This window comes from Bombus bifarius, unplaced genomic scaffold, assembly GCF_011952205.1.
Source record: "Bombus bifarius isolate JDL3187 unplaced genomic scaffold, Bbif_JDL3187 scf7180000009243, whole genome shotgun sequence".
In the NCBI taxonomy this organism is placed as follows: Eukaryota; Metazoa; Arthropoda; class Insecta; order Hymenoptera; family Apidae; genus Bombus; species Bombus bifarius.
This window is the reverse complement of record NW_022884989.1, coordinates 1,674,004-1,690,756: the sequence shown is the minus strand read 5'-3', so window position 1 is coordinate 1,690,756 and position 16,753 is coordinate 1,674,004. Positions and strand designations below refer to the sequence as shown.

The 16,753-nt window shown below is 36.3% G+C and overlaps 2 protein-coding genes across 6 annotated transcripts in view; one reads left to right on the top strand and one right to left on the bottom strand.

The window, feature by feature from the left end:
* LOC117214754 (FH1/FH2 domain-containing protein 3) overlaps positions 1 to 5,561 on the top strand; it is a 241,713-nt gene extending 236,152 nt beyond the window's left edge. For 3 of the 4 annotated variants that reach the window (XM_033461059.1, XM_033461062.1, XM_033461061.1), the window contains one exon: positions 3,923 to 5,561. In XM_033461059.1, coding sequence (XP_033316950.1) covers positions 3,923 to 3,996 — 74 coding nt within the window. In that variant the 3' untranslated portion in view covers positions 3,997 to 5,561. The remainder of the gene's footprint in view (positions 1 to 3,922) is intronic. The other variant, XM_033461063.1, reaches the window with a different exon arrangement.
* A 590-nt stretch (positions 5,562 to 6,151) lies between these two features.
* The window catches only part of LOC117214695 (FK506-binding protein 2), a 115,093-nt gene continuing 104,491 nt past the window's right edge, over positions 6,152 to 16,753 (bottom strand). Inside the window, exons 3-4 of one of the 2 annotated variants that reach the window (XM_033460923.1) lie at positions 10,062 to 10,186; positions 6,152 to 7,964 (exon numbers count right to left, since the gene is read on the bottom strand). In XM_033460923.1, coding sequence (XP_033316814.1) covers positions 7,776 to 7,964; positions 10,062 to 10,186 — 314 coding nt within the window. In that variant the 3' untranslated portion in view covers positions 6,152 to 7,775. The remainder of the gene's footprint in view (positions 7,965 to 10,061; positions 10,187 to 16,753) is intronic. The other variant, XM_033460924.1, reaches the window with a different exon arrangement.

Below are 16,753 nucleotides of genomic sequence, written 5' to 3'. Positions count from 1 at the left end.
TACGTTGCACGCGCTTCTATCATGCATTTGTATAGAGAGAAAGTGATAAACCCGTGGAATGTTGAATAATTCAAGCGGCGCGCTTGTCGAAGATGTTTTCAACGACGTTTGATTTACACAGGCAGCAAACGATGTTAAAACATACTTATATGCTTGAATTTCATTCTAACAAAACAACAACAGTAGCGCTTAAAAACGATAATAAGTTTAGAGAGAAAAGTAGACGCCTCAGTTTACCTTAAGAAAATCAGAAAGCAATTATAGTAATCGAAAAAATCATTGAAAAATATTACCATAACGTCGTTTCGCTGGAGCAACGACAGCGATGAGTATCAAGAAATAAGGGGAACAATTTGTCTATATCTGTATATACAGGGTGGTTGGTAACTGGTGGTACAAACGGAAAGGTGGTGATTCTACGCGAAAAAAGAAGTCGAAAATATAGAATTAAAATTTGTCGTTTGAGGCTTTGTTTTCGAGAAAATCGACTTTGAATTTTCGCTCGGTACGCGTGCGGTACGTTATAACGGATCTCACTGTAGATCGTTGTCTCGATGAAAAAATTTGAAAAAGAAATTAAAAAAAATGTTTATTCTATATTTTCGACTTCTTTTTTCGCGTAGAATCACCCCCTTTCCGCTTGTACCACCAGTTACCAACCGCCCTGTATATAGAATTATATTTTACCATAAACTACATTGCTTTTATAATGAAGCAAATATTGAACTCAATTACCAATGAATCAATCAATCCACTTAGGGTAAATGTGGTTTAACATTATCAATAGCTGGATTACGTAGTTATCTTATGTAATGCGATTCGTATTGCCATTCGTATATTTATGCAATGTTAATATACAATGTAATACGGCGTTCGTATAACTGTCAGTTTTACCTTCTAATCATTTCATGAAATAATTCTGCTTGTGAATTACGTAATAAGCGTCACGTACGAACCCGAGGGAATATATTACGGAGTCTGTTGATACCCCTAGTTCTGATTAATCCTTACAGTGTATTTGTTGCGAAAGGGCATAATGAATCGTTGGAAAAGGAGATCGGTCGCCGGGAAACGCGACGAAAGCAACGACGATACGATGATGCGAAGAGAATCTCGTTCGAAGATGCCATCCGCGTGTTGATTAATTTCAGACTTCGTGTTAATTACTTTCGGAACTGATAATTAAATTTTAACTAGCTTTATTTATGGTGGTAACCAGAAGAAAGTAATATAGGTACGAGAGAAAATAGGTCTCGAATAAATATTAAACAAAGTAAAATAAACTTTCAATTATTTTGTGAAATAACGATAATCAATTACACGACGATTAAATTGATCGATCGTACGTATTTTACGTTCTTTGATCAAAGAAATTTATCATTATGATCTACATCTGATTAATGGTCATAAGTATCCGGACACTTTAGTCGTTACATATATGTTAGTAAAATATATAAATTAATGAAAGTAACATTTATCATCTCACAAATTCACCAGAAATCTATGAAAATAACTTAGAAAAGTAATAACACTCTGTATATCAAATTAAATGTTCCCAACCTTATTACCTCATTAAACGGCATTGCACATTGTTGTTGAAGAACATAGCAAAATATCGGGGAGTTTTCGCCTAGAGCTGTGTACATCACTCGTACAACGCACACGCACACACACAATCAATCGAATTACCATCGTTGTATGATACGATGGTGCACACTTTTGACACACATACACATACATATACGTATTATGCACATACAGGCATATCGAAAGAAGCAGCGAGCGAACTAATTTCGTTGGTATCGATCCTCCTTCCCTGTCGCGACAAATATTTGCTAAGTAGCTCGGATGGAGTGCGGCCGTGGACCGATATACACGATAAACACGGTTCGGCGGTGTCTCGTTAATAACGTGATCACGGAGCGTTCTGGTGCGTCCCGACGCGCGCGGCACACGCGTTACGCCGAATAAATCGGAGTTATATGGATCCCGTGTTTGTCAGACGATCGAAGCACTAGCGATTCGCCCGAGCAACATTAAATTGGAAGTCAACGACGCGCGAAAATCGGCCAATTCGGCCGATCACAGGACCCATTATTACGAAAAGAATGAATCTACGAATTGACACTCTCTAAAGAGTCACTGTTGAACGTGTTGTGTGGTTATTGTTGGCGGTAATATGGTGTTCTGTTTCATGTACATTAGCCATTAGGTGAGATTCGACGTCTACTCATGAATCCGAATCAATTTCAATGGCATCGCTTCGAAAAGTTTATTTTATGGGATTGGATGATCGCTGGCACAAAGTAACGTTTCGTCTCATTTTTGTATTACAAATGAGCAGCTATTGTACTACTAGGAAGAAGCAACGTATGCACGTTATATTGTATATAACTGAATAATTTGCAGTAAATTCGATTTTTCTCATTCGAGTTACGCAGTGCGTTTGTCTAGATGTCTATCGACAGTTGCATGGTTACCTTTCGTTTCTTTATTCGATTAGTTCCTATGTTATTTCATCGTGCCATCGTGGATAGAATCGATCGACTTGCCCAAACGAATTTCAGATTTCGTGTTTGGAATGCATTGAGAATAGAAGAAGTGAAAGCAGCTACTGTTGATCAATCAAATTGGTTATACTCAGGAAGTGATTACTTTTTCAGTATAATCTTCGTTCGAAATTTTGACAAAATTTTAGAAAAATAATACTTCCATGGAATTATACAGGTATGTCTTTAATCGTAAAGCAAATACATAGTATCGCATCAAATTCTCTTCGAATGTTCATTAGTAGAATAAATTTGAAAATGTCGATAATAATTCCAGTGCTGTTGGTATGAATATTTGGAATGACAATTTTGATTATGACAAAATTATTAAAATATTTTGTGCACACGAAATCAAAAGAAACCTTTCGTATAATTTCAACGATTTAAATTAACGTCAAATTCATTATAATATATTTAGTAGGAAATTCATTTTCCAAATTCAGAGAATACCTACATCTGGTATACTCGATGAAATCGTGTTTCTTTGATAAAATATTAAATATTTCAAGCGATATCTCGATAATAACAATCGTCAGCTTTGAATTTGAAAATTATTCGATTCATAGGTGGCGAACGCGCGTCATAATTTTCTAAATGCATTAACCAGCATTCGTAATTATATATGCAAGTGCGAGTTGTTCATTTTCATTCCGTTAACTGCGAGTTCGCGTCATGTTAATAACAAATGTCACTCACACTAACACACATGAATCAATTTTCGCTTGATCAATTATTGTGTGAAACGATTAAATATCTAATATTATAATAATACTTCCTAGTTGTAGCACTAGCACATATTATGGTATGGATCGTGATTATCAAAGACACGTAGGTATCGTTAATAACCATTCGTTTCTTCCATTAAACGCTTGTGTCATGCAAGGTACTTCAGCCAAACCTACGAGATAGGATCCTCGACGATCTGGAATGCCTTTGACCCATGGTGTAAATAATGGCGTGAAATGTTAGCTTAATTATTACTATTTCCTTTGGTTCTACCGCATGCAAAACTATTATTTGGAATGATATTTTACGTGACTTGTACAGCATTATAGTTTGAATGTTTTAAATTGACGAACATTACGTGTAAAGTAAGATTAAAATACTTTCCCTCCATAAATACTATTCAAGTATATGAAAATAATGATATTGATAATATTGACGTATTGAACGACATGTACGGCTGTTATGACGCTTGAAGAATGTACATTTATTAGAATAAAATGTAAAAATTCTAAATGTAAAAATATCTATGTATAATAAAAAGTTACACGAAATGTTCTAATATTTAAAATTACCTGCATCTTTTGAACTTACTTCTAACGATACTACTGCTTCGATGTAGACAAATATCAATTGTGTATAATTCACAGTGCGTAGAACGCTGAAGAACGGCCTCTCGGAAGAGGAGAAGAAACACATCGCCACCTACATCAAGGGCTACTGACTGTGATAAAACTCGAAACCTGTAGCTCGTCCACGAGAAGAAAGGAGGGATAGTAACACGATCATCGAATGTTCGGTCGGACGTTGATCACACGACCAGAACATTGCGATTTCACGGAGGCGCAACCAACGAACACGATGAAACAAAAAGCCTCTCTATGGAAATCGTATACACCAAGGTTATATGTTAAAAGAATTATATATACATATACATATATAGATATATATACACGCTTATATATATATATTTCTATCGAACTTTCTGTACGTTGGCAGAAAGCTATCGTTTTTATGAAATTCGTCGGTGAAGACGAAACTCGAGGCCTTCCATTCTATTTTTCGATCTTATCGCTTCAAATGTCGTTCGTACTTTTCCAAATACGATCAAATACCGTAGTTGAGCAAACCGTGCTGGCCTAAAGCTTTATAGTTATAGACGATCAGAGTTGAATTTCGCAATTTTGATACCAAGAGGTGTTTTCTAACCAATTAAATTGGTCAAGTTTTATCAATTTAATAGATTTTTGATTGTACGAATGGTGAAAGATGACGAATAAAAGTAACAAGTTTTCTATCGGTTCATAAGTTGATACGTGCATATGCGTTAAATGGTAAATCATTTAATTTTCGTTATGTATATTTTTTAAGAATTTTCCTTAAGAAGATGTACACATATCGAGAAATATTTTATGCACTCAACTGTTCGCAATCGCTAAAAATGACCGATGGTGTAGCACAACGAAAGAGAAACAGATCGGGATGATCAGTCAGACGGCTCACATCTCGTTTAGTACGACTGCTGGCTTGTAGGCGACGAAGCGACGAGCTTACGGGTCAGCGTTTCGCATCGCGAACGAATGCAACGACTTTTGAAACTTATATCCTCTCCATCTTCTTTGCGCGGAAAAAAGCGGCGTGAAAGAAGGAAAAAAAAATGGAGAGAGAAGTTTTCAGATGCATCTTCCGCGGTGACAGTTTCTCGCGAATAAATGCTCGTACGCGAAGAGGAGAAAGCATTTCTCGAAGCAATTCGCTTTTGCAACATGGAACGAGAAGATTATTGAAATACCCGCTGAGATGTTTCTGCATTCGAGCAAACACTTGAAAGTTCGAACGACAGCGATGAAAAATCGGACAATCTTATCGAAACGTGCCTCAAACGACACTTTTGATCCGTCGATGAAAAACTTTGAGTTCTCTCTTCAGGTTTAAAGAAAGTTCCGAACGAAATTCAATGAACCATTCGATGATACGAAACCGTATCTTTCGTACGTATTTCTTTTTCTCTCTTTTTTTTCTGTCGACGAAGGAAGAAACTAGGAAACGAACACGAGAGAGTTTATGAACGTGAATAGCGATTTTATTTCTGCCGATATCGTAGGTAGTGAATTTTGGATACCTAGACGGCGAAAATTTGTAAACGGTGTGATTTGTTCGGCGAGAGGAGAAACTTAATTAATTTAATCATCACCTTATTATCGCGCTGCGTGATGTTGCGCATGCGCTATTACTGTAATTTTCTGCGGAAATGATTCTTGAAATAAAATTGAAAACAGCAATAATGAATCGTCTTGTTTATTTGGTGTTCCCCATTTTTGTTCCTATCCTTCCATGCAATTTGCGAAATTGACCCTCGATTAATGTAGCATAGGATTCCATCATAGATGATCTACAACGGTTTGGATCGAGTTAATTAATTCTCGAGTACTTCGTTTTAATTTGTATTTTATTTCCAACAAAAAAGGTCGATGTTTACGTAACGTTTCTTCGTTGTATGGCCCCAGTCACCAAAACGTGCAAATTAAAAATAATTCTGCATCGGTGTTCTTACATTCTTTATCTTTATTTATCCTTATTTGACTTGTATCTTATTTATCCTTATTTACCTTCAAAAGCGGACGAAATAAAAATAATTTCAGAACAGTTCCATGATACCTTCAAGCACGTACTAACAAAAATTTTCTGTATAATCATAACGTTCGTAATAAAGAATTTACGAATTTCTCGAAACGAAAAAAGAAAGGAATAATTTCATTCGATTCGTCGATACACGAGGTAAGACAAAATTCAGAATCGAATGACGATCCCTTTTGCTGAAATCTACTGACTAGAAAAAGGGAAAGGTTGGTGCGGTATACGAATCAAACAAATTCTTTTATATAACAAACTGTGCTCGAGACACACGATTTATTATTAACCTTCGTCCAACTTTAACAATATACAATATAATGTAGTAATAAAAACGTATCAGTTAAAAGTGTAATAATGATAGATCGTCGATCATGGGAGAAAAAAGATCGCGTTGCTTTGCGACCGCCACTCATCTCCACCACGTAACATCCTCGAGGTTATCTCGCGGCTTCTACTCTATCGAGTTCCTCTCCACCAGTCTTGGATACGTTTCTCGCGTGAAATTCGTGGCTGAGAATGCCGGCGGGGCTTGTCGATGCTGGTGAAAAAGGGGGTAACTGTGTGTATGTGTGTACAATTAAATGTGTGTCGTGTGTGATACGGCATAAAAGGCGGGTAGGGGCGGGGGTGGACAAAAAGGAAGAAGCTTTTTGAGAGAGGGACAGAACGTTTTCGCGTGTGATTTTTAGCACCGTTACATCGATGCGCTTAATTAATACGCTAACATCTATAGTCGTGTAGAAAAAACACTTTCTCTGTCTCTTTCACATTATATCACCCTTCTTCTCTTTCTCTCACTCCCTGCCGTTCTTTCCCTTCGTTTCTTTCTATCTATATTTGTATAATTATATTACGTTAGAACAGCCTCGCTTCGTGCCAGGTTTTCGATCGCTCGACCAGTCATGTCTTTACGCCACTCGCGAGTTATCACTCTCGGAAACGTAAATTCCCGGTTTATATAGTTGGAACGTGTCCCTGAAAGCCGTATATCTCCGATGAAAAATGCGCCAGAGCATCCTGAAAACATCCTTAACACGCTCGTCCTTTTCTCTTCTGTCTTATTTCTTCGTCTCTTTCCCATTCTTTTACTCGCGCGTTATTATTGCGTTGACAGATTATTTCGTCTTTTCTTAGAAAACGTGTTCATCGACAGAGGGATAAACGTCCCGAAAATACAAGAACATTCGAGGACATAGTCGACACATCGCAAGAGGTAGTTTTCTTCCTCCTTTCCCTCCACCGATTCTCTTAGAACTTGGTTTCGTTCGTGTAGAAAGAATGTGCAACATTCTAAGCCTGGCTTTGCGATTAATTCTCGCAATCCTTCCAATTACTCGAGCAAGCTCGTACAGACTCGTAATCTTCGAGTTTCTTCCTTGGACAAGAAGAGGAATCTTAGTAAGACGAACTGAACTGCCTTTGCACTTTTGATACTCTTTCGGTCAATTTCTCGGTCGAGTCCCTCTATGGAGTTCCTATGGATACGGAGTTCTCAGACGCTTTTCTTCGTTCCTTCGATCGACGACTGGCCACTGTCCTCCTTTCACGAGAGAAATTCCCTAGCGAAGAAGAGATCCGTCCGCGCTTCTCTTTTTTTTTTCTTCCTCAAGCTTGAAAGATTCGCGTGCACCGCGCAGCAGACGCGTCGAAAAAGCGGATGTTCGTGTTTCAACACAGTCCACGGGACAAACGATCGATCAATCGATCGATATGACACGGCTGCGAAGGGTTCCGTGTTCAGAGGTGTTCCTCGCGGATCGGACAAGACTCGACGAGACGATTCCGCGCGGATGTGAACACGTGGTGGCGCGAGACACGACGCCGTCGGCGACGCGGTGCTCGGAGACGCGGCGACGCGGCACGAAGACTTCAGAGCTCATCGTGCTTCGGCCCACTGAACTCGTCGTGGGAGATGAAGCCGTTCTTGTCTTTGTCCTCGTGCTGGAAGATCTCCTCGACCAGCTTGTCGTGGTCAACCAGCATCTTCTTCATCTCCTCGTTGTCGCCGGCTCCGCTCTGCTCCGCCTCGATCATTTGTTTCCTCAGGTACTCGCTCACCTGTACACAAACAAACATGTCAGCATCGAGCGGTAACGCAGTCATTTAGACTCTGATTTTCTTTTGCTTTTGCGATGTTAGTAAAGAGAAACGATCGTGCGAAGTTCTTTTTGAATCACTCAGAAATTGAAACGATCAATTCTATTTTTTATAAGTTTCACAAGTTGAAGTGATTTTAATAATAAGGTCCAAGGTAAATTAAAAAAATTTTGTTTAAATACTTGTAACGTTATTATGTTTCTTCATTCTCATATTTTGGACGTGACCGATATGGCTTCTGGATGATTTGTACTACGCAATATTTTATATATATATCTCATACATAGAATCCAAAATTCTGCTTTTTTTTTAAATGTATTTGTTATATAAGGCAGATAAGCCTATTTTTATCGATTTCATGAGTTTTATATTGCTTGGTTACTAAAAGGTACTATTTCAATTAAACATAGTAATAATCAATATATTTGGAACATTCAAGAGAATGGTAAATGTATATTGAATTTTAGTTGGTAATATGGAATGTGAATTGACAGTATATCGAATTCTAAGTTCTTCTAGAAAGGATGTAAAATTTGATTCATCACGTCTTAATTTTCCAATCTCCAATTTTCTATTAATGAGTCATGTCGGAAAGAAGCTAAGCGTTTTCAGCGGATGTTGAGTTAATAAATGAAATAAAGATAAATTAGCGTATTCAATTAGAAAGAAGCATGTATATCGAGTTTCTTGTGTCGAAGTTAGATTTTTTCTTAGAAGATTGAATTTTTGTTTTCTGTGATACGAAACACGTTAAGCAATTAAATATAGCTTCGAAATGCACTGATTACTTCTAATTAAGTCATTTAAAAATTTATATTCAAATTTTTCACTATTATTTTTTTATCGTTATTTGATGATTTCAATACGTAGCAAAAATAATTCAAAGGAATAAATGGGAAGAGGAGAATTTATCAGTCGTCAAAGGGATTTATTCGCTCCAACATTTCTCTACATAAAATACAATTTGAAGCTTTATAACAGTGCATTTCAAGCTGTCTTAAACAGGGTAAGCATATAAATTCGGTGCGCGAGCGTGCTTTTATTTATTTAAAAACTCTTTTCTTCAGCAATAAGCCAAAAGGGATGAAAAATGCTCGGAACTATGTTTTTAAATGTACTTTGACGCAATATATCCACGGCTAAAAAGTTGTCAGTCGCACAATATTTTTAAATGATTAAAACGTATCTATATACGCAAGGGAATAAAATACGAAAAAAGGTAGCAAAGGATTAGTCGCGCACGTTTGTTACACGTTGAAAACAGTAGGGCAAAAAAAAAAAGAATATAACGTTACGAGCTTTACATCCCTTTCCCTCGACACAATGCGCACATGTTAATCCTTTGCACTTGCACGCCAGAGATAAAGCCAGCAGCAAGCGATGCCCGTGATTGGCCTTTGATCCATACAAATTTTATGAGACAAGTGGAATCGTCGAAACTATTTTTTCCATCAAATTGTTCCAGCATATTTCGAATAGGATTCGATAATCCTCGACCATCGCATTATTGATCTAGCAGAATCCCCTACAACTCGAGATGCGTTTCGTATTATACGAATTCCGTATTATACAGGGTCCATGGTGTAAGGATTAAAACAAGTATGAAAAGAGTTTCGATATTATATTAGTATTAATATATATAATTTTAGTTATAGATTAACTATCGTGAATTACGAGCACGAAAAGAATGTAATATTTCGGTATTTAGTGAGTGAAAGGAATCTCTCCTTAAATATCATTTGAGCTTTTAGCTAGATCTAAAGAGTATGAATTTACAGAAACATTTGCAGCCTAATAATTGGAAAGTGAGAAAAATCTACAGTTTAGATTTACTATCTCAAATCTCTCTATTAGATGCACGTTGCTTGCTTTAACGAATAGAACAAACAAATCAGTGGTAAAACATTACATAGTTCACGCGAAATACGAGCTTGCGCGTTAAGAAGTTAATCTATAAATTGAATTTATCGTTTTAGTAGATTTGTTAAATATTTTATTCTATTTATATTAAAGCCATCACCATGAATAACCCTTAGAAAAAAATGAAAGAGATCTTGCCATTGCTCTCACCTCCTCGCGGGACAATTGGTTGTCATGGTCGCTGTCGATCTCTTTGAACACGTTTGCGGTTGGTGGAGAGTCGCTGATATTGATCAGTTCAACTTCGAATAGCAAAGTAGCACCTGCAGTCAGAAATAAATGATTTCGTTAACGATATGTTATGTGATCTTTCAATTGAAATTTTATCATGCAATTTCATTCTTCTTTTTAGTGGAACTCCAAAGCGAACACACCTTAAACACACTAAAAAAAAACATATCGATTCCTTTCTAAATAACACGTTATCGTCTTCACCGATTGAATGAATACAGCAAATAGTCGATTTTATGTTCGCACGAGAAAATCATCTAAACATTCTGATTATTTATGACGATCAATAACGAAATTCTTACATTTTTTATTAGAAATCTCCTTAATATCGAATATATGTAATTTGTAGCAAATTTCTTCTTTTTTAACGTGGTTGATACCAATCGACGATATGACAAAATTTATTAGCCGAGAAACGTTTCACTTCCTCTAATTTGATATCAACCTTTAATTATTTCAATTTCTTTCGTTTTGCTTGATTCGTTTCTATTATTGCCCCTTTAACCATTTTGTTCTCAAATACACAAATTGTATCAATTTACAACAGGGCAAACAAAACGTAGGAACTCCTCCACGACGTTAAACAGTTGCTCTTAAATAAAACCGGGACTTCGACTATTTTCCGAGACTGGAGCCTCTAAATTCCCTTCGATACGACACTGCACTCAGAGAGGCCCTTTCCTCGAGCCTATAGAGCGCAGACCTGCTAATAAAATATTTCACGATACTGCTAGAGTAACAGCCCTCGTTGTCGAACACGTTCCAAGAGGTTTCCACTCAGACTTGCAAACGCCTCGTTGGCAGACGGTAGCATCCGTTTCGAGGACACCGGAAACTATCGACGAAATTCTCATCCGTGATACCGAATTTTTGGCTAATATCGTTTAAACGTTCTTGACGTTTAAAACCAAGATAGAAATGGAAGACGATAAAAGTAGAAGATGAAAAAGAGGAATGAGATTTCTCCAAATCAGTCGCCTTGATCTTCCATTATATTTCACTGATCCCGTGGAATCACCGACATACCTTGACCGCATTGATTGACCGAAACCCAATAAAAATCCAATACGTCTCTGTCAATACTGACGAAAGACGATTGCCGTGGATTTTCTATTATTTGTTCGTCCACAATCTATACGCTTCCACGTGGATGAAAAATCTGTCTCGTGTCTCTTTCCTCCGGATGATGTATAACGGATACCTTACTTTTGACGTGTATTACTAATTTCGTTCAAACGAAGATTGAAGCCAAATTCAGAAGTGGGTTGCGACCTTATGTCAAATCAGAAGTATTATTTGCGAATAAGCCGAAATGGGCAAAGATAATCGAACTTTAAATAACTGATATATATATAATAACATTAACAATAGAATGCGTAATAATACAGATACCAAAATTAGTTGAAACAGCGAGAAAGATATATATACCAGAAAAGCATTCAATTTTACTATTTATAAGATTCGTGTTATAACGTAGAATATATTGTGGATTCTTCGTAACTTTTAGGACCAAACAAGATAAACATGAAGCTTTCGGTAAGATACTAATGGTTTTCCAAATTGACCACATTTTCTCTAAGTATCCAAATATTAGGTTATCCGAGAAGTGTCTTTCTTTTACAGACACGTCTTTTACGACGCATCTTTATACAAACATGAAACCTAATCTGTCGAACGTTGTGATCTCTATTTTGATAGAACAAGTGGATTATACGTAATTCGATAAAATAATATAAAACGGAAAATGTTGTGCATCCATTATTTTCTTATAAAACGAATGAAACTTTTCGGACGACCTAATATCCATAGGATGTTCATCCTGTACAATTTTTGCACGTTCAAATTTTTCACAAATGCATAAACATTCCCAGTTACGCTATACAACGCTATATTATCAACGTGACAAAATGTTCACCATTCCACTAACAGATTAAGCTATTTACGATGTACATCATTTTTATTAAATAAGAAATTCCTCTCTCTGATCGTTTAATCGTTATATCTCAATAAATAACCTATCGGTTATGAAACGTCTTATGAACGTTTCCGTTTACGGGATCGTCTGTTGTAACGCGATCATGTAATAAAACCGATATTAGAAAAGGAAAATGAGCTCGTTAACAGTGGCGTGCACTTAATTCTCAGAGTAGAACGACACGACCGATCAATTTCATCTTGACGATTCTTACGCAACCACTGTTGACCCGAGCGAACCGTGTCGACGATAAGAACGACAAATCTGTCCGTGTTATAATACAACGTTCTGAAACTGACAAAGTGGTACGATTATTCGTTACTACGTTATAACGCTTGTATGTACAATAAGATTATAGCTAAGGATAATTTGTAATTAGTAGCCTGTGCACGTCTCTGCATTTATGAGAAATTTAGAGGTGTAAAAATTTACAGAATGAACATAATACGAAGAAATGTATCAGATATGCAGAGTGACGCATACTTTCTAATATTTCGTAGGTGAAACGAATCGCTGGTTAACTTTCATTTTTTATCGCTGGTAAAAATATGAATATGCATAAACATCGGCAGTCTACTGATTAGTTAACAAGATTTATAACTACAAGAGCCATTAGTTTGAGGAGTAAATTTATTTCAACTGTGCGTGTTTGCAGTACGTGAGATCAATTACATATTGTAAAAATAAACGCGAACGATTTTTGGCAATAAACGCGTTTAAACAAGTATATAAATATATAATGTCCTGAATGGTAATGTAATTTCACCGATAACGATATGATCTGTTATGCGGCGAATTCCCACGAAATTCAACGAACACCCAGCACGCGGTACACTCGCCTGCATCAGCGCATATTTCGTATTAATTATACACGGTCCTATCGTGATTAAACCGTAACCTAATGAAATATACCGCTTAATTATTCACTACTTAAACTGGTTGTAATTAATACAGCAGACAATGTATCTCGTCTAGTGGTGAGCCCCGTGGAAATTTAGTATTTAGTGACTGAGCGGATTGATCAGTTAGAATTAGTGAAATAATGGATTAGAGCTCAAGGAAAATTTACCGATCGACCACAATCGCTTCTCCCATGACTAAAATATGTAAAGTACCTGTAATGAAAACGTATATCCGAGATTCAAATTTTTCTTAATTCACTATCCATGCAATAATAAGGACAAATTTCTCTTAACTTAATAATGTCCACTTAATAATAAAATTTCATCGAGAAGCCTGTTCCACGTTTTATATCAAGTTGTCTTTTTACACGGAATTAGTAGGTGCACAACATGTTTTGTTTTATATTATTTTGTCGAATTATGTATCTATTTTGTAATAACAGAACAAAGCGGATCATATACAATTCAATAAAATAATATAAAAAGAAAAATGTTGTGCATCTATCGTTTCCTCATAAAACGAAAGGAATTTTTCGGACAATCTAATACGATTTCCACGTGGAACGTAATCTTCTGCGAACCTTTCCGACGTTAATTCACCAAAAGAGATACTTGCGTAGAAACGATAGGTTTCAGAACCTTGCTCATTTTCCATATAACCCTAATAAACTCTTGAAAAGTTCCTTTTATTTTCTGTAGCAGCAACATCGACGACAGATGGAATCAAATTCCTTTTCTTTGTACGCAACTTCCTCCTTTTCGTTTTTGCCCTTCGGCGTTCCTCGTGCCGGGAGAAAACGATTTTCTTTCTGAATCCAAGAAATCTGAAACCTCTTTTTACCTTCCGAACAATACTAGGGCAAACTATTTTCGTTCGTGGCTTTCATCCTCCCGGAAAACTGAAATACGAGTTAATGTTATATGGTAACCAGACAGAAATAACGGAAAAGTTAATCATTCCATTGTTGTACTGCAGGGAAAAGAAACGGAGGTAAAAAGGGAACGGTTCAAATTAATCTGTGCTTAAACGAGTTCAATGGCGCGCGACTGACCGTTTAAATTGTTCAACATTTTTATCGCAGCGTGAAAAGAGAGTATCGTTGCGATAGGATTGTTCTCTGGCTCGTGGTCAAATTTACGAGGGATCGCTATTATCCTGGTTGGAGATTAAAATGGAATTGTAAATTTATGAAAGACCTCAGGCGTTACAGTTAGGTAGTCTACTGAACAATATATACCGACCTATTCCCTCCTTGGTATATAATCTTAAAACTAGCTATTAGACCAAAGAACATATTCTTTGTTTAATCTTAGATTACCGTTGAAAAATAAAAAGTGAAGAACTGTTCGTGATATTGTATTTTTTTTCCTCATAATATTTAGATTATATACATATATTTACGCAAGAACAATTAATAAAACAGCGATTAAGTTTGTTATTCCAATGTAGCTACATACTTTTAGGAGAATCCCGGAAGAGATCCAAGTGATTCGATTCGGTTATCGAATATCAATATTCTAATGAAGATCCTTTTCTTGATTCTGACATGACACAATCTTGTCGTTCTACAATAGCGATTGTATAAAGCCTCGTTCATATTAATCGACTTGCGTGAATTCAAGCTCTGTACACGTCAAGTAATTTGAGTCAAACTGTCTGAATTTAAGTGAACTTAGTTCAAATATTAACCTGAAATCGTGCCAAAGAAGATGATGCTTATTGGAATATCGTTATTAATAAGTCAAACCTCGATTTATCTTGGAAGAAAGGATATTTCTAATCGATTAAAACAACAAATTCTCGTTAGTAAAATTAGTTTCGAGCTATTAATTCGATTAAACCGACTCGATACAAATAATTTCAGGTTTAACGAGAACAAACAGTAGGAATTTTAAGGTACATAAACGATAGATCTAAACTGGTGAAGGAAGTTGAGTAATCTGGACGAGACATAATATTTTCTTGTAATAACTAGAACAAATATTAGACATTCTATATTTTTCTATGACTATTAAAAGTGAAGGTTTCATTTCGAAATTTCGGTATCGTTATGTCTCGTTCAGATTAGTCAACTTCTTCACCAGTTTAGATCTATCGTTTATGTATTTTAAAATTCCTACCGTTCGTTCTCATTAAACCTGAAATTATTTATATCAAGTCAGTACATCTCGTAATATCTCCCGTAATGTGTAATAATATCGAGAACATCATTGTAGTATCGTAGATCTCGTCGAAATATAATGATCTTCTTGAATTGGTTAATCGCGAGTACTAATCGCGATACTTATTCCATGTCTACCTGCACCTAATTAGCTTTCCCTTTCCGTAGAAGATAATCGTCTCGAATGTTCATCGAATCGCGTCGAATATACTGAGAAACGTTGAAAAATTGAAACGAAGCGACTGTGAAGAGCTTCGACAAATATTCCGGTCTCGCCCTGCTATGCCGCCAACGTAAACGTCGTGTTGCGCAAATATTTTTCACAAAGGAGACGAGTGAACCCGTGTTGGCCGGCGAAGAAGTTAATTAACCATAAAACGCATAAACCGCAGTTAACCCACCCGCGTTGCAAAGCCCTCGAACATTGTAACTTCTCATTACACGTTCTTCCGCAACAAAGAACCACAGACAACAGTCTGACTGGGAGAAACCATGAAAAATTCGCGTGGTAAATGAACGAGGAGTCTGCGTCGTTTCCAGAACGATTACGGAACCCTTTCAATTTTCGTTCTGGAAATTTAAAATATAGCATAAACGTGAAAAAGCGAACAAAATTTTTCATAATATAAAATATATTCACACTTGAATCGGAATAAACCATCTCCACTTTGCCAGTTTTTTCGAAATTCAGTATACACCTTCTTTTATATCAGAATAATAGGACTATATTTGCATTATCTTGTAAAACTTTAAAACTGATTTCTCATAAAGAATAAAAAATAATGTGACTCTTCGCGTTCCTTCTTCTGCAGTCTTTATCCACAAATCATCAAATAGAATATATCTATGTATTTAATTGTGACACAGGTTTGGTATATACAGGGTGGTTGGTAACTGGTGGTACAAGCGGAAAGGGGCTGATTCTACGCGAAAAAAGAAGTCGAAAATATGGAATAAAAATTTTTCGTTTGAGACTTTGCTTTCGAGAAAATCGCCTGCACTTTATCACGTCTCGTTATAACGGATCTCACTGTAGATCGTTGTCTCGATGGAAAAATTAAAAAAAATTTTTTTTTTATTTTTATTCTATATTTTCGATTTCTTTTTTCGCGTAGAATCACCCCCTTTCCGCCTGTACCATCAGTACCAACCACCCTGTATATTCATTGTGAATGGGATATAAAAAGTAAATAATTATTTTAGTAATTAGGAACTTGTAAAAAAGCTCAGGCGAAGTACAAGCCATCTAGGGTTAAAAGTCTTGATCGAGTTATGATAAAACAGATTTAATGAATGAGCAGGAACCACGGTAATAACCCTAATAGCTTCCTTTCCTTGCTTCCTTCCTTACTTCATCCCTGGCTTTTTTTCTTTCTCCTTCCATCTCCTCGTCCTTCTTCTACTTTCTCTCCGTTATAAGTTAAATTTTCATTTTTCTAATCGCTTCGACGAATTTAAATTTTGAAATATTTTTCCATATAATGAGCTCAGTATCACCGAGGATAGTTACTGCGCAGAAAAAATTATCTGCCCGCATCGAAACCTTTTCCACCGAATATT